The sequence below is a fragment of the Esox lucius genome, chromosome 2, assembly GCF_011004845.1.
Source record: "Esox lucius isolate fEsoLuc1 chromosome 2, fEsoLuc1.pri, whole genome shotgun sequence".
In the NCBI taxonomy this organism is placed as follows: Eukaryota; Metazoa; Chordata; class Actinopteri; order Esociformes; family Esocidae; genus Esox; species Esox lucius.
This window is the reverse complement of record NC_047570.1, coordinates 30,895,657-30,921,977: the sequence shown is the minus strand read 5'-3', so window position 1 is coordinate 30,921,977 and position 26,321 is coordinate 30,895,657. Positions and strand designations below refer to the sequence as shown.

At 42.3% G+C, this 26,321-nt stretch overlaps 1 protein-coding gene across 1 annotated transcript; it reads left to right on the top strand.

Moving 5' to 3' along the window:
• Window positions 1–14,046: 14,046 nt before the first annotated feature.
• rcn1 (reticulocalbin 1, EF-hand calcium binding domain) lies at window positions 14,047–21,747 on the top strand. Its single transcript, XM_010876302.4, has 6 exons — window positions 14,047–14,633; window positions 16,355–16,548; window positions 16,912–17,090; window positions 18,570–18,630; window positions 19,491–19,690; window positions 19,908–21,747. The coding sequence occupies exons 1-6, from the start codon at window positions 14,410–14,412 to the stop codon at window positions 20,013–20,015; spliced, it is 966 nt and encodes a 321-aa protein (XP_010874604.1). The 5' UTR covers window positions 14,047–14,409; the 3' UTR covers window positions 20,016–21,747.
• Window positions 21,748–26,321: the final 4,574 nt, after the last annotated feature.

Here is a 26,321-nt window from a genome sequence, read left to right as displayed (position 1 = left end):
GGTAAGCGTCATGTTTTACCAACCTACACGGTATTCACGATGAACGGTATAATTCTTCATCAACATCTTAGTCAACACCATTTGACTATATTATCACAGCCATCATTAACAAGCATCATCATCACCATTATTCTCGTCGTACACGTTTTAGGCTATGTATGAGTATCACTGTGGAATGTTTTTGGGCTGGGGATTTCACCAAGCCACCCTAAAACTGTAGAAGGGAAATGGTTATGGTTACAGCATAGGCTGGCCTAGCAGAGATGGTCATGGTCAGAGGAACAGATGGACCAGACAATTAGCCACAATCTTTCGTCATCGCCCGCACATTGGCCCCTTACATGTCCGCTCCGAGTGAAGTACTGCATTCAGTGGCATTTCAGCCTACCCGACCCCTACGCCTCGTTGTTGCGTTTATAACAAATCACCTCCTCACTCTTTCCCATCACAATGAATCAAGATTTAAAAGATGGGAAAGCTCCTCCCTTGGCAGCGAAAAGGCCATTCGGGGCTTTGAGGCGGTGATTTACGCGCAGGCTACCCGTCGCCGTTCCCCCACCCATGACGGCCGCTCTGGGTTGTCCACTGAGAGGCGAAACCCGGGGCGAGACCGGGGATCCACTGGAATTCACGGCTATAATTTGTTACTTTGCTGGAGCACTCTGTATGGAGAACATGAAGAGTCACGTTAATGTCGGAAATGTAACCGTGCCCTTCCCAAAAGCTAAAATTGGACACAATTTACACAAACGCACAATGATACACGTACACTCGACCGCTTGCGCAAACCCACTTCAGGAGTCTATTCTTGTAAGGCTAGAAATGGTTATTTCCATTGGCTGTAAGTAATCCCATATCCCAAAACGGAACCCAAAAGACCTACCCCTAACTCATGTCCTTAAACCTAACCCCTAGCCGTAATTGGAAAACGTTTTCAACGTGGGGTTAGGCAAGTTGTCCACAGAGCCATATTTTCCTGTTTTTATTTCCCCCACTTGTTAGTAAAACCACACACATTAGAACGTTAATATGTTAATTCCAAAAAAGATAGCATTCCCCCATAGACAAAATGGATCTGTCATTCCTTGAGCAAAACAGTTAGCCAAAATAGCTCCTGTAAAGATTTCTGGGTAACGCACTCGGGTAAAATGTAAACGTTGAAAAGTTCACTTGGAGACCATTCCCTCCACTAGATTATAAAAAAAGCGTCGCGTGAAATGTGCACAGGTAGTAATTATTTAAAAAGACAATGGCCACCACTTGTGATTCATTAAGGCAGCTCAGAGCTGCAAGTGTCCTGTCAGCGCTAGTAAGAGCTCACCAATGCAGTTAAACGTACGTCTACCCAAATGCTTTCAAAGCAGGGTTAACGGTGCACAACGTGACGGTATTTGCATTGATCCCAGTAGGCCTACATTACAGTTTATAACTTCGCATATTTTTCTCCAAAGACTACTTTTTTATACAATTATAACCCATGCGTAACCCAAGTTAACGCATGTTTTTATATATTTTTTTAATTATTATATTAAAGTATTTCTATTTGTATTGTGTGTAAAGCATTTAGTGTAATTGTACTAGAAAAGTGCTATACAAATAAAGTTATTGTTACTATTACAAATAAGTGTAGTTGGGAAAATACAGTTAATGTTATGATTTGAAAATTGAGGTAAACTCAGATTCACTAAAAATGATCAAAGTCGCGTTGATATGCTCTCAGGTTTACAACGCTGCCAGGTTTACAATGCTGAGTAGATGCATACTACTGGGCAGAACAGAAAATCAGCCCTGTGGTTTTTATTCATTGCATTTTTACCGTCGTCGTTGTTCCGATTGTGGAACTTGGCTGCCCCCTAGCGCGAAGATGGGAGTCACAGAAAGCGCCGTTACGCAACATAGTGGCTTCAGGAAGCTGTTCGGACAGAGAAAACCCCGTATTAGTTTAACAATTTATTGGATAACTTCTGCACATGATTGTACATGAAATGTCTTGGCATTAGGTTCTGCTCTTCCCGGGTAACTAATTTCCATCACATGATCGTATTTACGATACTACCAACAATAACATAGTACATTTTTTAATAGCAATCCCCAAAGGCAACGAGCGAGGTACGCAGGAGTGGTGGGTGTTCAACAAGTATGTTAGAACCACTGTCAGCATATCAGACTGAGAAACAAGACGTTTGAACAGATCTGTATACAATCTGACATTGTGATAGGAGCGACCTGACTTCAGCTGAGGCATCGCTGACCAATTACCACTCCGGTTTCCTGGCTGAGCTGGCTAAGCTAATTAGTTCAGACCCCCTTCACTTTTCTCCGAATTTTGTTATGTTATATTTACATATTATTTATCAATATATATGCTTTATCATTATGCCTTCTCTAAGTCCAGTGTTTTTATCTAAACCTGAAACTGCTGTGGACTGAGACAATTTAACAAATATATATATCCAACAGACGAGCTACTGTAGCTCAAATTGGTGTAAAGGTTAATGCTGTTACTGATAGAAAGGTGAAAGAACACACAGTGCATCACTGTTCAGAGGTCAGTGGAGTCCATGCCTCAACAGGTCAGGGCTGTTTTGGCGGCAAAAGGGGGACCTACACAATATTAGGCCGGTGGTCATAATGTTATGGCTGTTCGGTGTATGTCCCGAAACCACTCCAGCATTATCGTGGCTGGGTGTTTTGTCTTTTTGTCATGCTGAATGATTAATCTTTGCCACATTCTGAGGTCCTGTGCTCTCAGGATCAGATTTCCTTCAAGGATTTCTCAGTTTTCTGCTACATTAGTATTTCCCTCAATCCTGACCAGTCTCCCTGTCCCTGCTGCTGAGAATCATCCCCATAGCATGATGCTCCCACCAACATGCTTCAGTTTAGGGATGGTATTAGCCAAGTGATGAGCAGTACCTGGTTTTCATCAGATGTAGCACTTGGCATTCAGGCCTAATGGTTGGAGAATCTTTTTTCCTCATACTCTCAGAGTCCTCTAAGTGCTGTTTGGGGAACTCCTGGTGGCATGTCTTAAGCCTTTTAATCAGGGGTGGCTTCTGCCTAGTTTCTCTAATATAAAAGCCTGATTGATGGAGTGATGCAGAGATGGTTGTCCATCTGGTAGGTTTTCTAATCTCTGCAGAGAAACTCTGAAACTCTGTTAAGACTGACCATTGGGTTCTAGGTCACTGACTAAGGCCCACCTTGCCTAGTTACTTCATTTGGCTGGACAGCCAGATGTAGGGAATACTCTAGGTGGTCCCAAACTTCTTCCATTTCACAATGATGGAGCCCACTGCAGTCCTGGGAACTTTCAATACTTAACAATTTTTTATAACCTTCCTCAGATTTCTGCCTCCCCACAATCTTTGCCTCTTCACAAATATTGGAGTATAAGAGGAAAGTTCCATGGATTTCATGGCTTGGTTTTTGCTTTGACATGCACTGTGAATTGTGAGACCTGAAAGGATATAGACATTTGTGTGCTTTTCTAAATCATGTCCAATCTATTGAATCTGCCATAGGTGGACTCCAATCAAGTGATAACAGACACATGAAAGATGACCAAAGGACACAGGATGCATCTGAGCTTAATTTGGAGTGTCTGAACAAAATTGGTATGCATTTCTACAAACTTGTTTTCAATGTCCTTCTTCTGGTACTTAAATGAAATGAAAGTAGTTGGTGTCCTGGAAACATTCTTATGTTATCTATAATCAAATTTGTCCTCCACTATCTATAAACAAAAGTCCTCAGCATTTCAGACCCTTAGTGGGTTATCATGTGGCACTGAATGGACAGCTCCCAAACTGATCAAAACATGTCTTTATAATCAATGTAATTTTGCTCACAACATATTTTGCATTTATTCGGTCATATGAGCAAGGAAATTCCCACGCTGATGAAGAACCTTAAAGACGGGAGTAAGATATGATCTCTTAGTTATGTCTTGCATGGGTGCTAGACAATTTGACTTTTCCAAGACGAGATTCAACAGTCGAACAGTCAGAAGGAGCAAAAGTAGAATCCCGTAAATGACACTAATACGTAAAGGATGAGTATTAATTCTCCATTTGGTCTGGGAGAAAAAATGCCAGAGCCACTGGAGAGGTTCATCTGTATTTTCTCCACTAATGAGTACATTTAAGAGGTAGACACGGAAGACGGGACACCAACGTATCCAGTACAAAAACGACATTCAATGATTTACCCTACTGTGCCTTTTCGTTTCTTTATGGATGCCAGTCTAATGGACATTGTAATGACTAACTTAATTAATTTCCTCTCACACATCGACCTGTTCACGCATGGTCATGGTTTTCTAATGCCAAATGGAATTAGTTACTCAACCTTTATAGATAACCTATTAAAATAGTGTATGTAGCCATCTACTGAATTTCCTATGAGACTTCTCTCTGTGTACACACTCTCCCTCTCACCTCAGACTCACTCTCTTCTTCCTCTCTCTTCCTCCTCTTTCTTTCTCTCTCTTTCTCACTCTCCCTCAATCTCTCCCTGGGGAGGCTGGCATTTACTTGACAATTTCTGCCTTTAAGTGCATGCTTTAAGTCCAGTGTTTTATCTACACCTGAAATAGCTGAACACTGCGACAATTTAACAGACAATTTAACTGCCCATGTGTTAGGCTGTCTGCCTCCAATCCTCTGCCAGAACGCCATGGCATGATGGATGTGGGCACGTTAAGGATTGTGAAAACAAGGATACACGCACACATGCACGTACACACGTACACACGTACACACGTACACACGTACACGCATAAGCATGTGCGCGCTTGTGATGTTTGTCAATAACGATATGCCAACATCAAGGCTGTAAATGACTTAACGGTGATTGAAACATCTCTTGTCTTTGCTATGGTTGCCCATGTTGTTATTGCTGTTTTTGTGCCTCTGTTAAAGACAACTGATTATCAGGAGCCAGTGAGCTAAATACCACCTACCAAGGACAGATCCTATTATGTTGTAGACATTTATCAAAGAATGGACAAAATGATAAATGTAAAACATTGATTGGCTACGTGATCCTGTGTGTGTGTGTGTGTGTACCTGAGGGGAGTATGTTTGCCAGAGACAGATGGGCGAGGCATGGTCCTGTCTGGCGCTCACAAGAACAGGTACAGCTGTGTGGTCTCTCATTCATTCACACACACACACACACACACACACACACACACACACACACACAAAGAGGCACAGATAGACAGACAGGTCAAACAGATAGACAGACACCTTGCCATATTTCCAAATACAAACACATATGGGTCCATCAGTGGCCAACACACTTCCATTAAGACACCATGTCAGATGCCCTAGACATGTCAGTAAGGGAAGGCACAGGCGTTTGTCATCCCCCTCTCAGGACCTCATCCTCCTGGAAGACACAGAAATGGGACTGAGAGCAACATCTGGCTCTGATTCCTCCAGCTGCAGGAAGAGAGAAAGAGAGAGGAAAAGGAAGAGAGGGAGATGGAGGGAGGCAGAGTCATAAAGAGGAAGTGAAGGAGGGTGGGAGAGAGAGAGGGAGAGAGAAACGACAGTTTAAACAAATGTGTCCCATGCCAAAAAAAGCTCCTAAATTGAATTGAGGGGAGAGAGAGCAGGGGGTGAAAGCAGTCGCTCTGTAGCCCAGGGGAGAGACCCTGACTTCTGCAGTCAAATCCACAGCCAGCAACCACTCTGATTGCTGAGGAGATGCAGTGTGAAGATCTGTTTTACACATCGACCAGCAGAGTGCATAGAAGGTCTTTACTCCTGGTCATTGCTAATGAACAACTCAGAAGACTGTTAAGGGCCATCTACCATGGTCAGCTAAGTATGTGACCCAATTATATAATGTCCCTGTGTTTCTGTCAGAATTTAGGGGAGTGTTCAATCCAGATAGGTCTGAATGTGCATGTTTGATTAGGGAAGTCTACAACAGAGTGTGTGTGTGTGTGCATTCCAACCCGTGCTTGTGTGTGGGTGCTCATGAAACAGGGCCACGAGCGTGGCCGAGGTGTGAGAGCCATACATTAATGCCGAGTGACTGGGACATGGGACCCGAGGAGAATGTCACCATGCCACGACCCAAAACCCAACGCCGCCAAAGGGTCAAGTACTATACAGCCAGCGCCCCCCAAGACAGCATTTAGCATCCAGCACCAAACCACATCTAGCCCCTGGTAAGCATTTAGCACCGGGCAACATTTGCTTTGTAGGCATTTCATAATTTCATATCTAATCCATGGATGATTCAGAGCATGGAGAGCGGGTTCAGCATTAGTGTTTAAATGCTGGGTCCTTGGGTTTTGTTTTTGTGCCATCGCCGGACTGACTAAGGAATGTCTATACAGAAGAAGGAATGGGATGGAGGGAAAGAAGCACGTGACTGTTAGCCTTGAGAGTTGTTAAGAATGCTGCACATACGCACGCACACAGACAGACGTGGATTTGCACATCGTCCCGTCCTTCCTGTGAAGTGTGACCTTTGCTGAGAGGGCTGCAGTCAGAGACCCTCCGTTGATCTGAGATAATAACTCCTCCGGGACCCGTTAGCCCTCATATGCCATTGGTCCTCTGGGATTTGGGTCTTTGATTGTGATGACCCCTGGAGGCGTTGAGTGGGGTGCCCTCTTTAACACACGGCAGTAGCGTTGGATGGAGGCTGGACCAGGGTGTTTAGTGCCGGATGGTGCCAGTGTTCAGCTGTGTTCAATCTGTGAAACCCTGCGTCCCCGTCCCAAATCACACACTCAGCCCACCCAGCAGATGTGCATGTGCCAGGAGATCCGCAGTGCCACCACGGAGGGGTTAGCGCGGCGGCACCAACTGGTAGCTCTGGGTGCATTGTCTTCCTGTGCTGACTTTCTGACTTTGGCTTTGTGTTCGGGTGCATTTTTTATAAATGAGGGGGCGCATCTAATTTCTGCGCAAACTGTCCACCACCAACAGTGACCGTAACGTGTGACTGTGATAACTGGACCCGGTCCAGTCCAAATCATATACCGTTGGCTGTGTGTATGGGGGGGGGAAACTGTGTGGGGAGCGAGTTTCTATCTGAGACAATGCCCCTGTGGCACCAGGCCTGTGTTCCAGACAGGCTGCTGAAAGCTAAGGAATGAAGCGACTGTGTTGGTCATGCTATTATAAAGCTCCAGCACTCATATCCCTTCAGACCAAACTGAATAATTCAGTTGAAATGTGCAGCACATTTCTAAAGCATCTGTGTGTAAAATGTTATTAAAGAGAGACAAAAATAACTTTGCATGATGCTGGCCAGAAATGGTAGGCTACTCAACGTCAAAATACTCTTGTTTTACTTGCATTTGTTGGGATTTGAAATAAACACGAACACACATGAAGAAATACACACACATACCCTTTCACAGATATTCACTGACACAATTTCCTCCTATTATCATGCTTCTCCAAACATAATTTCCCCCATCTAATAGTTACTTGCATTCGAGTTGCTGAAACATTGACTAACACCGCCGAGCGTTGAAATAAGCTGAGGGTCCGAATCGGAAACTAGCTCCTACCTTGGAGAAAAACATTAGACCAACCAGACCAAGTCTGTTTAAATTCCACTTAAGCTGCTCCGTGACCTATCCAACGCTAATCTGGTTGTTGAGGTATGGCTGCACCACTATAAATTGTTGACTTAATTAAAAGCGGGACCTCTCTGTCATTTAATTACAGGGGGGAAAAGGTTATTGCTTCAGAGCAATTTTCCAAATGCGATCCCTTAACAGTTATTAAAAAGCCCGACGTCGTTTATTGTTTCAGATTCCTCACTGTGGAAATGGTCGGGTGACAGTGGTAATGACTCGGTGAAATAGGCTTCATCTCGAGAGCGGATGGTTTCCCGGTCGTTTGCTTCTGGTAAGTGGAGCAGACAGGAACGTGGAAATGCCACGGGAGAGATCACATGATTACCTCCGCTTTACAGTACTCATTAACGGAGAGCAAAGGTTTTTTTTCCGTGTGGCGGCAGTTCTGAATAGGTTATTAATCGATTTGGAATGGTTGGGCCTGAGTTATTAGGAGGCTACTCCAGGAGAATTAAGGGGAGACAGAAAAATCAACGGGAGAGAATTCTTTGATGTTGCGTCTTGACTCCACACTGAAAATGTAACGTTAAAAATATAGGCCTAACCTTTAGTTCTTCAAGTGGAAAGTATATATTCGTTATTTATAAACGCTCTGAAAGGGTTATTCAAAAATGTGTTTAATGATTGCTGTTCAAATAACTTTCAATGGTCTCAGGGTTAATTTTTTATTGGAAAAATCTTCCTGGGTCCATTTATTTTCAAGTGTTTCAATTTGGAGAAGCCGGTAAGGTTGTTTTAAACTATTCGTTTTTTGGAGCGCAACATGAGAAATTTGACAAACCGTTGTTTTCTTCGTGGAGTTATTTGTATAGCTAAGTGGGCCGTTTCTCGCAGATGATCCCGCTTGCATACCCGGACGGTAATACGCTGGGTATGAATTCCATAAAATCGCACGTAAACGCGAACTAACTACAGTTAACCAAAACCAATGTAAAGACAATGAAACCAGCAATGACTCTAGCAGCTGGGCCCTGGAAAAGAGAAGCCCAGCCCTAACATCCCCTGGGTCTGGGGATGCTTTCACCATCCGGACGCAGATAAGGAAGGATGGTAAAAAGAGCCTGCTCTGGGGCTTAGGGCGAGGATGGGTCACCGCAGGACTGCATTATGCGGAAGCCTAATGTCCTGTGTCTCCGAGCATAGGTTTTTTTTAATCACATTAACCAAATGCCTTCCGCTGTGCGTGTTTGTGTGTATGTACTATGTATGTGTATGTGATGTCATGGTTTGCCGAACACCCACTCCTCCAAATGTGAAATATTTATGTTGAAAGCGTCTCATCCTCCCCTCATATTGTCATGTACAGAAGTGTTCAGCCGTGCTATGATTACGGCAGTGTAATTGTTACTCAAATCCAAATACTCCTTGTAGCTATATTTTTATGTCCACCCCGGTTCCGTAGAGGTCAGTGATGTTTGGGGTAGTTTCAAATGTGTTGAAATTACTTAAAATGGTGTCCTAATTTAACTTAACGATGTTTATTTACCATACATTTAGTAACGGTTGTACATTTAGAGTTCGAGAAATGTGTTTTTTGTTGTCATGACTGGGGGATAATGGCTTATTACATACCGTGAATGGAATGACATGCATTCATATATTTCTGATGATCAGTTTCATAAAATGTGCCTGGTCTACATGGAGTGTTCATGGTCACTTGGGGACTCTGTCATATAATGTGTCCATGACTGTTGTGGGTATGTTAGTACAGGTGTACCATACCTTGCTCAGTGCGCCTTGAAGGTGTTGGAGGGTGTCACATTATACTGAGCTGGTGTCTTGTGAGAGAAGTTAAACGGCCTGTATTCCCACTCATCAATCACTGAGCACTCCTTTCCAGACAACAAGATTTTCATTTCCACTAAATCTATATCTCCAATTTTGGCACAGGCCTGTTTGATTCATTTAGGATGTAATCAAAAGCATTGATTCTCTTGGATTAGAGCTATATTATATGTAGATCACTCAAGAAAAATGAGTGATGCTTTAATTCTGTGTTTTTCCTTCATTATTCAGTTTGATGCAGTATTTTAGAATATGTTTCCCCCCACAGAAGGACTACTGTAGGTCCAACAGCCACTGTCTGCCACTACATACATAAGAACGCTATGACAGGAGAATAGGCTGCAAGTCAACTCCTCTCAGGACAGCTGGACACCTTCCTCATCAGTCAGTCCGTTTTCAACCTTTGGTGGAACAGCTGATCCGGTAATTTAAACTCCTTTCAGGTCAAAGTGCAAAGTAAACAGTGTTAGGTAGACCCAAATTCTGCTGTACAGGGGATGATACATCTAAATCTGGTTCCCCCTGCTTAAACAGAGATTCCAAGTGGTTCCTATTTCATTGACCATGTCAATGGCCCTGACTACTGACACCGAACATATTACATTGGTAATGGCATACAGTGTGAAAAGATTCCAGTGGACATCTAAAACGAACGATCAACAGAGCAACCAGACACTTTAGAAAGTAGCTCTTTGTATGGTGGATTTTGATATTGTCTTCGGTTATGTGTTGATATTTATCTCCAAACTGGCCGCCCAACAGTAGTGACTGAGACGTGCCGGGGGAGTGGGAGTCATTTCACCAGGAGAAGACACATCTGCGTTTCTCTGTACATCACTGCAAACCACTGATTCAAATTGACCGGGCAAGACTCATTTAAATATATTAACTATTCATTAATTGAATAAAAAGGCCAATTGGCCCCAGGGTCCTTTTATAATCCAAAACTGGGGTATACAGTTTATGCAAAAAAGCAAAGTGCCATGTGTTGGCTTATTATGCTAATGCTGAATGACAAACACATTTCCTCCTGCCTGCAAAGAGTGATTAGGGATGACGTTTTCAGCAAGTTGTTTCTAGGGAAGACAGACACTAGCAAATACAACCCCATTTCCAAAAAAGTTGGGACACTGAATAAAATGAAAATAAAAACAGAATGCAATGATGTGCAAATCATTTAAACCCTGTATTCAATAGAAAATAGTACAAAGAAAACATATCCAATGTTGAAACTGAGGGAATCTTATTGTTTCTTGAAAAATATATGCCTACTTTGAATTTGCTGCCAGCAACACGTTTCAAAAAAGTTGGGACAAAGGCATTAAAAGACTGGAAATGTTGTGTAATGCTAAAACCTGGTAGAATATCACACCAAACTACTTAGGTAAACAGGTCAGTAACATGATTGGATATTAAAATATTGTTCCAGAGAGGATAGGTGTGTCAGATGTGAGGAGTTCCCCAACAATGCGAAAGACTGCACGGGCAAATAGTGCAACAATTTAAGAATAACATTTCTAAGCGTAAAAATTGCAAAGAGGTTGGGAAACTCATCTTCATAATGCATCATACATAGTACATAATATCATTAAAAGATTAAAATAATCCGGAGAAATCTCTGTATGCAAGGGACAAGGCCAAAACCCTATATTGGATGGCCGTGATCCTTGGGCCCTCAGTTAAAACTCTACCTATTAAATCTATAATTTCAATACCACTACCAATATTGCTGCTAGTTTTACATTACTCCTTTTAAACTGCTGCTAGTGTACAGTGTTATGTATATTATTGCTTTATCTTCTTGCTATACTTTTACAGTGTATTTTTTCTTCATTCTCACTACATAGTTGTAGTGCGCTATGCCACCATTCATAAGTTTATTACTCTCATATGTATCTATTATATTGAATAATTCCACCAAATTGCTGCTTGTTTACACTTATGTATATTACTGCCATACTTGCCACATCTATAAGGTCCAACAATACTACCCAGATTGCTGTTAGTTTGCAGCACTCTTTTTGTTAAACTGCTGCTAGTGTTCAGTGTTATATATATTGTTGCTTTATTTTATTATTATTTTCTCCCTAGCTTTATTTTTTTGCTTTTATATTCTTCTTCTTAACTGAAACTATGTAGTTTAGTCTGATGCCATGTCACAAAGATTTTCATTGTGCAGGATTACGCTGTGTTGTTTGGTGCATTTGACAAAAAAAACTTGAAACTCCTTGAAACTCCTATACTATGCAAAGAAGATACAATTTATAAAGAAGATCCAGAACCGCCGCTGCCTTCTCTGGGCCCAAGCTCATTTAAGATGGCTTGAGGTGAAGTGGAAAACTGTCCTGTGGTCTGACGAATAAAAATTATTTTTGGGAATCATGGACATGTCGTTAAAGAGGAGAGGGACCATCTGGCGTGTTATCAGCGCACAGTTCAAAAGCCAGCATCCATGATGGTATGGGGGTGTTACATGAAATGGGTGATTTGCACATCCATAAAAGCACCATTAATGCTGAACAATATATACAGGTTTTGGAGCAACATATGCCGCCATCCATTCCACGACTTAATCGGGGAAGGTTTAGTATATTTCAGCAAGACAATGTCAAACCACATTCTGCATGTATTATAACAGCATGGCTTCTTAGTAAAAGAGTCTGGGTGCTAAACTGGCCTGCCTGCAGTCCAGACCGGTCACCCATTGAAAACATTTTGCGCATTATGAAATGAAGAATATGACAAAGGACACCCCGAACTGTTGAGCAGCTAAAATTCTATATGAAGGAAGAATGGGAATACATTTCACTTTCAAAACTACATCAATAGGTCACCTCGGTTCTCAAATGGTTACAGAGTATTGTTAAAAGAAGAGTTGATGCAACACAGTGGTAAACATGCCTCTGTACCAACTTTTTTGAAACTTGTTGCTGGCATCAAATTCTATTTGGGCATGTATTTTTCCAAAAACAGAATTTCTCAGTTTCAACATTTGATATATTGTCTTTGCATTATTTTGAAGTAAATACAGGGATAAATGATTTGCACATCATTGCATTCTGTTTTTATTTACATTTTACGCAGCATCCCAACTTTTTTGGAAACGGGGTTGTACGTGTCCACACGTGAATAATTAATGTAATCGTATTGGTCCTGTCTCTGTCTCATAGCCTGTAATGGATCATGATAATAACCATGAGGGGTTTTAATATGGCTACAGCTTCAGACTGGGGGCCCCAGAATTGTGCATAGCGATACAGATTCTGCTTTGTGGTTGTATGTGCCATTACCATGTTAAGGCTCCACCTCCACCTCGCCACGTTGGCTTTATCTGTGTCTGTGATTTCCCTTTTTTGGGCTGTGGTCATTGGTGTGCTAATTGGGTGATGATGGCCGCCAGCCAACTACAAGCATCTGAGGTCTGCCATCTCACATTCTGTTACCCACAGTTGCCTGTGTGTTTTTGGTAACAACATTTGATACAAAATATGTAAAAATAAATAAATAAGAAAAACTTTGAAAATAGCTTTTTGGGGCTAGCTGGGGGTCAAGAGCATTGGGCCAAAAAATGATAGGTTGCTGTTTTTAATCCCTGAGTCGACAAGGTGTAAACCCTGTAGTCCTTTCCTTGAGCATACCTAATTGCTCACAGGTTGTTGCTGTAAATAACAATGTGTTCTTAGCATATGTGTCTGATAAAATAATAGTAATAAAGTAATAATAGTAATAGTAATAAAACACATACAACTCTGAGTCTTGCTGTTGCTGCCCAAAGGTCTGCAACCACTTAATGAGACAACAAACAAAAAATGTTTTCACACACTGGAAGAAATAAACAAATTAAAACAGTGGACATTTGAATGCTACCTTGCCCATAACAGAGAACATACTCAGTGACATAATACCAGAACCCTGTGACTGACCAAAAGAAACCCTATTAAGTGATTTCACTAAAGAGGCTATGTTATTAGGCAATGACAGAAGACAGGGTACGTCATCAAAGTATGGTGGAAAATTAGCTGACATTCTCCTGCCAAATGTATGACCAGTTCAGAGACACAGATTTACCACAGATCATAAAGACCCACAAAGAATGAGAAAACATGAACCTATGTAACCTTGACAAAATCTGTCAGGCAAAATACTTAATGTGCCATCACTGCCGCAAGATAAAAACCATTGAAATCCAACACTACTGTTGTTTGCTCCTTGGGGTTTAAGGCCGGGTGTCTCTGTAAAGCACTTTGTGACAACTGCTGTTGTAAAAAGGGCTTTATAAATACATTTGATTGATGGATTGCCATGAGAAACATATGTATCCAATACTATTTCCTTGTCATTCATACTTGAACTATTTTGCACATTGTTGAAACATTGTACATAGGTAATACTATAACATTTACAATTATTTTATCCTTTGGAAACGTGTGAAATGCTTACTTAGAATTATGATTCGTTTATATTCGTTTATATTTTTTGCAGTTCCCAAGAATTGCGTGAGAGATCTACGGCAGCGTCTGCGTGTCATTTTGGCAACGTGGCGCTCGTTGTCATCTTTTGTTACAGACAATCAATTGGCCAATAGCAGGGACACTAACAATGAGTGGAGGCTGGCCAGTGCTGAAACCGAGAATGTGAATGGTTGAACGTGAAGTAGGAAGAACCACCGGCTAGGTTGTGCTCTGTTGTCCACTGGTAACCAGCCGGGTATGTTTGAAACAACAGGTATATCAGAGGCGTGATGTACTTGTACTGAAATACTCTGTGTAATTAATTTTAATGCACTTACACTTCATTGCGAGACTTGATGCCAGGACGCCGCGCGTTGCCAACGTTGCTGTGCTCCTCTGAGTAAGAAAGTAGCATGCTCGCTCTGTTGTTTCATTTTGCCTGCACAGACTATTAACATTTTGGCTATATTCGTGGCAGCCGGCCAATCCCAGTTTGATACAGAGCTTACTTTGCTTCACTCCGCAAAACTACTGATCCTGTTCTAAAAAACTTAACTGATGGACGTGTACAGCTACGTGTGCCTTATTTTGCTTAGCACCTGCCTAGTGCTCGGTAAACCGACGCTCAGGAAAGAACGGGTCCATCACGACCCGCTAGAATTGATCAAGCAAGCCAATGAAGACAATCAGAGCTTCAAATTTGACCATGAGGCCTTTCTGGGAAAGGAAGAAGCTACTACTTTCGACCAGCTTACACCGGAGGAGAGCAAAGAGAGACTTGGGTAAGGCTCCCCTGGAAAATTCACGTGATTCAGTGCTGGTTCCTTTAATCGTAAAACTATTGTTTAAAGGCTACAGTTAATAATGAATCCCAATATTCTGGATATGCACGACAAGGTATTATGTAACCTCCTCTGGTGCGTATACTGTAGGCTATTGTCACTGCTCCAAAGTTATGGAAGATGTTTTTAGTAGGTCAAACGGTTGCATTTTTAGTTGCGCGTTATCACTGCTTTGGTCTAATAGAATCCCCACAACTCACGCCCAAGTGATGCCTGACACATTTGCTTGACGGCAGACCCGCGTACTGTGCATTATTCCGCCTTGGAATGTAGAGCGAGAGTTATCTGCTCCCACACATTCCCCGTTCATTATTTAGTGTAGTTCTTAATTATGAATAATGCATAAAAATAAGCAATTGGAAGTTTTGTGGCGGTGAGACGTTTTGGATCCACGTTGAGAAAACAAGACAGAATTAGAGTTAAAAAGTGTGTCGCAATCCTAGCGACGTGTCGTTTGGGCTTTACTGTTCCGCTGTCTCTTTCATAGAGAGACATTTCTGGAGCCCTAAAGGTCTGTTTCATAATTGCCCGTGGCTCATATGACATGTCGGCTGCATGCTACACACGTTGGATGAAATGGGCGTAAAGTTGTGTTGTTGGCGCTTTTCCCTGAGAATTCCTTTTCCTGGAGCACTTTTGAGTGGGAGGGCCCTCATAACATCACAACGTGGCAACCAAGACCGATATAAATAAATGTACCTATTTTGGAATACTCCACATTATTTAAGTTCCTCCCTAAGCAAACATTTCAACTATAGGCTTAGTTGTTGTTATTCTGTCAACAGTATTTCTAAATATATATATTATGCACAGCAGCATCTAGCACTCCAGATATACTGAGATCATGAGTCTAACATACTGAGGTCATGAGTCTAACTGCACCGTATTGAGGGGAGGATGGATGGGGCCATGTATTGCGAGATCTTGGCAAACAACCTCCTTCCCTCAGTAAGAGCATTGAAGATGGGTCGTGGCTGGGTCTTCCAGCATGACAATGACCCGAAACACACAGCCAGGGCAACTAAGGAGTGGATCCGTAAGAAGCATCTCAAGGTCCTGGAGTGGCCTAGCCAGTCTCCAGAACTGAACCCAATACAAAATCTTTGGAGGGAGCTGAAAGTCTGTATTGCCCAGCAACAGCCCCGAAACCTGAAGGATCTGGAGAAGGTCTGTATGGAGAAGTGGGACAAAATCTCTGCTGCAGTGTGTGCAAACCTGGTCAAGTACTACAGGAAACATATGATCTCTGTAATTGCAAACAAAGGTTTCTGTACCAAATATTAAGTTCTGCTTTTCTGATGTATCAAATACTTATGTCATGCAATCCAGTGGTGATCATGCAAGCAGGCAGTGATGTTAAATTCCTCAAAACCTTTGCTTTAGAATTTTAGTTTTTCAGTTCACTTTTTTAATTTCCTGTGCAAAAAAGAAATCGCAAAAAAATAGAGCACATGACCTCGGTCTCCTCAGTGGTAGATATGAGCCAGACTTTATGTTCAGTAAACTGAATGTATACCACATGCACATACACCAACACATGTCTACTCTACATTTACCTCAAGGAAACACGTGAGGACCATCAGGATCCCCTGTATAGTGTAACTAATGAATGGAACCGACTGATGTAGAGAACTACTGCTTGTGCCCTTTGTATCCCATAGTAAGATAGTGGAGCGGATAGACAGTGATGAAGATGGCTATGTCACCATCGCTGAACTGAAGGCCTGGATTAAGAGGGTGCAGAAGCGCTACGTCTATGAAAACGTGGCCAAGGTATGGACCGATTATGACCTCAACAAAGACAACAAGATCTCATGGGACGAGTACAAGCAGGCTACATATGGCTACTACTTAGGTAAGCAATGTGATGTGCTTATGTCAGTGTTGTGTAGGAGTTAGGACAGGTGTTAAGTTTCTCTTATGAGTGTTACTTCGCGGTTATGTTGGTGTTATATAGGGGTTATGACCGTTTTTGTAGCTGTTATGACAATGTTATGAAGGGACTGTAACAATGATATTGAGCTCTTATAACAGTATTATGGCGCTGTTAGAACAGTGTTATGTAACTATTATGAAGGCTGCCCATGGGCCCTCTTTCCTCTCTGGTTTTCTGGCAGCCAACGTGACAACTTCCGTGACAACTCATTACCTTCTTACTTGAGACAGCACCTTTGTTCCTGTTGTTTGAACTCCAAACACTTGTCTCCCTCGCTCCCAGCTAACCCAGAGGAGTTTGAGGAGGCCACAGACCAGTTCAGCTTTAAGAAGATGCTTCCCAGGGATGAGAGGAGGTTTCAGAAAGCTGACCTGGATGGGGACCTGGCAACTGATAGAGAAGAGTTCACCTCCTTCCTTCACCCAGAGGAGTTTGACCACATGAAGGACATTGTAGTCCTGGTGAGTGAGAAGCCTGAGGACTCAGTGTGGAGACAGACAGTGCAGCCCAAGTAAAAAATAAACATACTTTTAGGATCTCCGGTGAATGCTTCATTTTAAAACCTTGTTTAAAAAAAAAAGATTATGTGAAGCGTTCAAGGCTGTATTTCAAAAATCCTTAGCGTACTCAAGAGGTAGGTTAATTAGGATCTTAAAATGTTTCCTAATTCTTGGAACAGATTGGAGTTTCTGTGGTAACTCACTAGGGTGAGTGCTCTCTCTTCATTCAGATCCCCTCTGAAGACATTTTCACTCAGCCTGCAAATGAGGAGTGTAAAGTTTTGGGTACTGGTCTGGGTAGAAACCAACCCACGCCACTTAAGACTCTTAAAACTGACAGCACTGAACAGTTGCCTAGAAAACATAGGGAAACTAATGCACTAGGCCTCTGTTCATAAAAGTTGCAATACCCATTTGACGGAATTAATTATTTATGCTTCATTTTTCCCGAAATGTGTGTGGATTGCTGCTGGGGAAGTGTTGCCCTTTATTGATTGTGGTGATCAAACCCTTTGACTGCAGGCGATCGGGGCTGTCTTTAGAAGAACCAAGCCTTGAAGTGAAGTCACACTTATTTTGGTATTATTTCTTTGTTTCTTTAGTCCAGTCCCTAATAGGGTAGATTTATTGCCCACATAAACTGCTATGAAACATACACCGCTTTAAAACTCACCACCTGGACAAGCCGGCGTATAGAGTACTTCGTATTTATGATGTTTTTTTCTAAATACTGTAAACACAGAATGTTTTTTAATTAGGCACTTGCTTAACTTCCCCTCATTAATTAAATCTAACCAATCAGTAAGGTTTTTGGGGCCATTTATTAACGGTTAAAAGCAGGGCATGTACGTTTGCGTACTTCTATGTGTGTGGTGTGTGTGTGTGTGTGTGTGTGTGTGTGTGTGGGGGTGGGGTATTGGCGTGGAGGAAGAAGGATGATTTAATCAGAATGGTCTAAATGAGTACACGTAGTGTGTGTTACCTTCTATATATTGTTGAAGGGGTTGGCTCGACGTATCCACTCTCATCGCCACCGCCAAAACCACGCGAGGGCAGTCATGCAAAAATGAGCTGAATGCCAAACGAGCGACCACAACACAACAACGGCTGGGCCGTGTTGACAACATGAGTCAGGAGGCCCTGTAGACATGCCCAAGAGGCTGTGCACTGTAGGGACGCCACACAGCTCTAAAACAATTCCAGGATACAGTCCAAGTGACGGTCGGACATGCCGTATATTGAGATGTGCTAGTAAAGCTGCCGTAGACGTGACATTTTAACCGCCTCTTTCTGAACGTAGTGCCTCGCCGCCACACCCCCGGCTGTAGACTGGGCCTCCGGTCCGAGCTCCCTCCGCCTGGGACTGTGTGCTTTTCACCGAGCGAGCGGGCCTGCTGCCACTGACCCCACTGTGACATCATTACCTGTGTTTGTGTGCAGGAAACCCTGGAGGACATTGATAAGAATGGAGACGGACATGTGGACGAGGATGAGTATATTGGTGAGTGGAGAGGCGCGTGACCTAGCTTGGCACTACGCTGCGACTGTTATGTACAGGGACGGGAGGGACAGATTTTATATTCTATTTGTACAAAGGCGTCCTTAAAAAAAATGATACCGTGTTTGTATGGGATATTGAGAGCGTTTGCTAGCTTTGGTGTTAGCGTACTGGCCTGGCAGTTGGCCTGGCAGTTTGAGGAATAGTTCCTGAAACAAGATCCTAGTCTAAGCCCTTGGGCTCTGTGACCTAATTCGGAATCAATTTGTTTGTTGCTGTGGGAAAGTTGTGCTCTGAGCGGGTGCATGTGACATCAGCCTGCTGACTTGTCGGTCATGGGATTTTTACAGGGTTTTTTTTGGTGACATTTTCTAAGGATTCCCACTCATAAACGCCTTATATTTAATCTCTAGCTTTTTAACCATCAGTTTTATGCAGTATGCTTACATATCCCAATGATACCTGTTATATTCATATATTAGTGTGTTACAGGCCACAGTAAACATGTTTATGAATGTTTCAGCTCCCTTTATGTAAGTCCGTGTTGCTTTGTAGATGACATGCCATGACAAGGCATGTCATTCACCCAAGTGAATTGGGCCAATACGTTTCTTTTTTTAATGGCAGGTCTTTATAATCACGCACACAATTTATCCAACTTTCATCAATATCGGGCAAGTTCTGTCTGAGATCGCCACAAGCTCATTTCAATTGATTGCTATGGCGCCCGTTTTTGGGCGTGCATTTTGGAAATGCAGGATCTTGATGGAAAGCAACATAATTCACCAAAGTCCAGTCAAAATTGGGCCAGTGGTGCGTACCATGTGTGACATACGTGTTTGTGATGTTCCTATGTTGCTTAGCGGACATGTTTGCCCATGAGGAAGGAGGTCCAGAGCCAGACTGGGTCCGGACGGAACGGGACCAGTTTTCAGACTTCCGGGACCTGAACAAAGATGGCAAAATGGACCTGGAGGAGATCCGCCACTGGATTCTCCCCCAAGACTATGACCACGCCCAAGCAGAGGCCCGACACCTGGTTTATGAATCGGACCAGGACAAGGTATCTGTCTAGGGAACAATGCGTTGAATTCCAAACGATTGCTTGTTTATATAGTTTTCACTTTTTCTGTACCTGGTAATGGGATGCAGGTTACAAAGCCTCAGTTGATCTTGTCTTTGCAGTCCAAATTTGAGGAATTGGTCTGTGTTTTAAGTTTTAGAGCATTATAGGGGGATATCCTATGGGCTGTAAACGTGGGCTTGTTTTCCATCCTCAGGACACAAAACTGACCAAGGAGGAGATCCTGGAGAACTGGAACATGTTTGTAGGAAGTCAGGCCACCAACTATGGTGAAGACCTCACTAAGAACCATGATGAACTTTGAGCGGATTGTGCCTGTTTGTGTGCCTGTTTGTGTGCCTGTTTGTGTGCCTGTTTGTGTGCCTGTTTGTGTGCCTGTTTGTGTGCCTGTTTGTGTGCCTGTTTGTGTGCGTGTGCGTACGTGTATGGGTGTTTTAGCAGGGCGATCGGACCTCAACTGAGCTTCTTCAACCAAAACCTCCTCTGCAGAATGTGACAGATGTCATGGTTGGATACAGACACAGAGCCAATATTGCAGTAACTCTCAAAACGGGGTGGGGGGGCACAAAATTCTGTTCTTAACACAGACGGCCGAGGTCCTGCTAACCAGCTGGACCGGGTTTGGTCCTGTTACTGACATTTCTGAGATTGAACACATCGAACCTCGCTGTCGTTGATGCCCATCAGCCAAAAACACATCAGGCTTAGCTGATAACCCCATAGATGTGCATAGTTAAATCATCATCAAAGTATGATGTTTGACAATTTGATCATTTCCAGTTGTCTTTTCTGGAAACCATATATGACCGAGGTTAGAACATAGTGGCGATTGTCAGATTATTATTTTTTTATAGTTGTGCAAACGTGAACGCAAAGCACAACTTTGAATAGTTAATCTAATTTTATTTATTTAGTTGTTTAACTTGAGGAGGCGAAGAAGCCTGGGAGCTGTAAGTCAGACAGAGGTCAGTGGGTGTTAAAGCATTTCATGAAGGCTGCCTATTTGTTAAACTTTTAGCTAGTCTTTGTTTTTTTTACACAGATGTTAGTTTGGTTATTATTCATGTTTTTGAAGATTTTAAGTTCTCTTTGATAGGCAAGCTTCCTGTTATAACATGTTTTATGAACTGTAGCTAAAACTCTTAATGACATTGTCTTTGCACATGTCTTTTTTTAAATATAGTCTATGAAAACTCCTTTTCTTTGATTTGTTTATTTTTGTACGAGAAGGCCTGCTTGTTTAACATACCAATTTTGCTCAAGATAGCTAGGCTGTTGTCATGGTGAAAACGTATGTTTTGCCTTACAATTGTTGCGAAAATGGGAAGAGTTAGGTGGCAATGTAGATTGACTTGAAACTTTGCACAAGAGGAGTTTCAGAATATGTGTGTCCTCTGTTAACTCAAAGCTGCTTCTCATGTTGACGCTCAACTGTGCACATCGCAAGACGGGGCTGCCCTCCCTGGTACATCACTTCCACCATGTGTAAATGGACTTCTTTGAAATACTGTAAATTCACAATGTGTATATTAATGGACCATTTAAAAAAAAAAAAATATTGTCTCATATTTGTAATTCATTATGAAAGACCCCTGTCTTTTTTCAAAACAAAATTTGGGACGTTGTCATTTCAAATGTAGAAACATCTGTGGGCCAGATCCATATCCGTGTGGCAGTAGTAAATGTGCGCTTGCAGCCATTGGCACAGACAAAGGTTTTAATGTTAGAATTTGTTCCATACGTTGCTAAGCTCAGTTGCAAGATTGGCTTCACAGAATGTCCTCATTCATTCCTAGGGCCTGGGAAAGGGTGTCTACAGTAGTCTTCATGAACAAGGTCTGGCAGAGATTTGTAGAGATTGGGTATCGTTTAAAACGGACACACAACAATTTAAACACCTTTCACATCAGCCAGGCGTTTTTACTTTCGCTCTCACATTCCCTCTGACTTTTCCTTCTGTTGTCTCTCTTGCTCTCTCACCTATGCATACTACTAGTTCTTAGTGTTAATCTCCCTTTCTGTCTGACAGGCTAGGAGAGATGTAGACCGAAGAGTTTTAAGGTCTTGTCTCAGGCTAGGACAGTTGTAGACAAGTGTGTTTAAAGGTTCTTCTCTTATTGTGTTGTTGGACCCAAACTGCGTGTGAGTTACCACCATCCCGTGTGTGAGCGTATATTTAATTAATCTCTATATACAGTATATATATACACACACACACACACACGTGTGTGTGCACGCGTGTATATACAGTGGGGAGAACAAGTATTTGATACACTGCCGGTATTGCAGGTTTTCCTACTTACAAAGCATGTAGAGTTATGTAATCTTTATCATAGGTACACTTCAACTGTGAGAGAGAGTTTTTCCTGACCTGTTCTCCACTCATTACCTGTATTAACTGCACCTGTTTGAACTCGTTACCTGTATAAAAGACACCTGTCCACACACTCAATCAAACAGACTCCAACCTCTCCACAATGGCCAAGACCAGAGAGCTGTGTAAGGACATCAGGGATAAAATTGTAGACCTGCACAAGGCTGGGTTGGGCTACAGGACAATAGGCAAGCAGCTTGGTGAGAAGGCAACAACTGTTGGCGCAATTATTAGAAAATGGAAGATGTTCAAGATGACGGTCAATCTCCCTCAGTCTGGAGCTCCATGCAAGATATCACATCGTGGGGCATCAATGATCATGAGGTAGGTGAGGGATCAGCCCAGAACTACACGGCAGGACCTGGTCAATGACCTGAAGAGAGCTGGGACCACAGTCTCAAAGAAAACCATTAGTAACACACTACGCCATGGATTAAAATCCTGCAGCGCACGCAATGTCCAGGCCTGTCTGATGTTTGCCAATGACCATCTGGATGATCCAGAGAAGGTCATGTGGCCTGATGAGACAAAAATAGAGCTTTTTGGTCTAAACTCCACTCGCTGTGTTTGGAGGAAGAAGGATGAGTACAACCCCAAGAACCCCATCCCAACCGTGAAGCATGGAGGTGGAAACATCATTCTTTGCGGATGCTTTTCTGTAAAGGGGACAGGATGACTGCACTGTATGGAGGGGAGGATGGATGGGGCCATGTATTGCGAGATCTTGGCCAACAACCTCCGTCCCTCAGTAAGAGCATTGAAGATGGGTCGTGGTTGGGTTTCCAGCATGACAACGACCCGAAACACACAGCCAGGGCAACTAAGGAGTGGCTCCGTAAGAAGCATCTCAAGGTACTGGAAAATCTTTGGAGGGAGCTGAAAGTCCATATTGCCCAGCGACAGCGCCGAAACCTGAATGATATGAAAAAGGTCTGTATGGAGGAGTGGGCCAAAATCCCTGTTGCAGTGTGTGTAAACCTGCTCAAGAACTACAGGAAACGTATCTCTGTAATTGCAAACAAAGGTTTCTGTACCAAATATTAAGTTCTGCTTTTCTGATGTATCAAATACTTATGTCATGCAATAAAATGCAAATGAATGACTTAAAAATGTTACAATGTGATTTTCTGGATTTTTGTTTTAGATTCCGTCACTCACAGTTGAAGCGTACCTACGATAAAAATTACCGACTTCTACATGCTTTGTAAATGGGGAAACCTGCAAAATCTGCAGTGTATCAAATACTTGTTCTCCCCACTGTATATACAGTTAGGTCAGGTAATAATTGGACACTGACACCATTTTTGTTATTTTGGCTGTTTATCAAAATATAGGTTACAGTTAAATAATGAATGTGGGCTTAAAGTGCAGTCTCTCAGCTTTAATTTGACTGTATACACATCCAAATTGGAGGACGGGTTTAGGAATTACAGCTCTTAAATATGTATCCCCCTCTTTTTCAAGGGATGAAAGGTAATTGGACAATTGACTCAAAAGCAGTTTCATGGACAGGTGTGGGCTATTCCTTTGTTGTTCATAAATTTTGCAGGTAAAAGGTCTGGAGTTGATTTCCAGGTGTGGCATTCCCATTTGGAATCTGTTGCTGTGAATCCACAACATGCGTTCAAAGGAGCTCTCGATGCAAGTGAAACAGGCCATCTTTAGGCTGCAAAAACAGTTTGGTACATTCTGAGAAAAAACACATTGGGGTGCACTGCAACACGAAAAGCCCTGGACGTTCACGGAAGACAACAGTGGTGGATGATCGTAGGATCCTTTCCATAGTAAAGAAAAACCCCTTCACAACATCCAGCCAAGGGAAGAACACTCTTCAGGAAGTTGGCATATAATTATCCAAGTCTACCATAAAGAGATACAGCAAATACAGAGTGTTCACCACAAGGCGCAAACCATTCATAAGCCTCCAGAATAGAAAGGCCAGATTAGACTTTGCCAAAAAACATCTAAAAAAGCCAGCCCAGTTCTGGAGCAGCATTCTTTGGACAGATGAAACTAATATCAACCTGTACCAGAATGATGGGGGGAAAAAAGCATGGAGAAGGCTTGGAACGGCTTATGATCCGAAGCGGACCACATCGTCTGAAAACACGGTCCTCCTTCGAGAGCCAACTCATCCAAACCATCTTAGTTGGGTAGGGGTTGGTTGATATTGGAGGCCGGGTTATTTGATCGCTCTTGTTCTTTATTGAATAGGTAATCTCGTTCCCAGACACTTCCGCCTAAATTCTTCTGAGCAATGTGCAGTAGCCTGGGGCCCGAGGTTAAATAGGAAGTCCCAAAAACACCCAGGGCAGCATTTAAGGAACTGCAGGCCTCTATAGCTTCATCTAAGTTCAGCATTAATTCAACAACTAGAAAGAGACTGGGCAAAAGTGGAATTCATGGGAGAATTGCAAGGTGCAGAACACTGCTAAGAGAAACATTAGTGTTCTTCTCACATTTGCAAAAAAGCACATTGATGACCCCAAAGCTGTTTGGGATAATGTTCTATGGACAGATGAGTGGAGATTTTTGAATTCCGCTCTCTACTAGAAAGTTATGTAGGAGAATTTCTGAAACCATTCCTTGTGACAAATATGCAATTATTGAGGAAATTAGGGAGGAGGCAAATACCTTTTTAGAGCACTGTAAATCACAGACAATGTTATCTGCAAAACACACCCACACCATCACGCCTCCTCCATGCGTCACAGTGGGAAAGACATGTGGAGATCATCCGTTCACCCGCTCTGCATCTCAGAAAGACTGGCAAGGATGGCTACTTGAAGTATCTAAAATACGAAATGCGTTTTGATCTGTTTAACACTGCTGATTGAATACAGGTCAAACCATCCAAAGGGCAACTGACCTGATAATGGTTCCTGTCTACAGGTTGCTGATATGTAAAAAAAAAAATATATATATATAAATTATTAATACACACTAGTCCTTGTGTGATAGCTGGTTGTACATGTTTGTGCAGATGTCTATACTGTTCAAATGTGAACCATGCAAGGATGCTGTTGCCAGTGACTAATTGAGAGACACATACACAGACTCGTACACTGTTAGTGGGGACAGAGTGAATGTGACTATAGTGGCTCCTGGCTGTTCCAGTGGAACTGTAATGTAAGTGAGAAAGCCACCCAGCGTGTCCTTTCATGTGGAACATATGGATGTATGCAAGCCTGTTAGCATGCCAAGTCAAGCAGGACGAGTGCGATATAGCTGATTAGGAGCTACAGACATGGATGTATGTGGGTTGGGCTGTTAATTCTGTTAAAATAGATGGCCTTGTTGCAAATCTTATACTATAGACACCATAGTTTTGTGGGCAAAGGACTGCTAAACTTTGAAACTATGTAATTAAAATACACAGAAATGCAGTTTCCTTAAGTTAGTAAACCTCTACATTTACCTTAAAAAATGTTTTATTCCTATCTAAATGCAGTTTCCTTAAGTTAGTACACTTCTACCTTTACTTTAACAAAAAAGGTAATCCTATTTAAATGGAGTGCATGCGGTTGAAGCAGTAATGTAAAGAAGAGGGGGCAAAAATTCCTCCCAGCCGATGTAAAAGACAAAGACAGTTATGATAAATGACTTCATGAAATAATGTCCGCCAGAGGGGCAATATCAGCTATTGAAACTAGTCGTATACTTATTTTTACGCACTATGAAATTACATTTTTCTAGATTTTTTTGATGAATAAATGATTGCAAGGTATAATTTTTCAGTGTCATTTGTTGGTTTTCCTTCATGGTGTTGAAGTGAAGATAACATACCTATATGTTTAACTATGTAAAAATAAATACAACTTTCCATGGCGCGTGCTTCCTTTTACACATGACTGTGTATGCTGCAACGTGGGTTTAAATCCAGCCCACTGCTTTCTCAGTAAAAACCCCCCTCTCTTTCCCTAATTTTCTGATAAACGAAGCATTCAAATGCATGAAAAGTATTAGAAAAAACTTATTAGAAAAATGTAGTTTGCGTTTCTGTTCAATAAAATAACATTTTCTTAGAGATTATATTGACATTTCAATATATGGCAGCCTCTCAAACACACACACACATTATACACACACACATTTACCACCTTCCTCTGATCTTTCTTTGTAAATACCTCTGTTTGGCTTTCTCTGTCACTGCCTTTCTTGTCCCCCCACTTCTCCCAGGCAGGAGACGCCCACGGCTGTGTGTGGCCCAACTCAACATCTCCAGCAAGGCTTTCA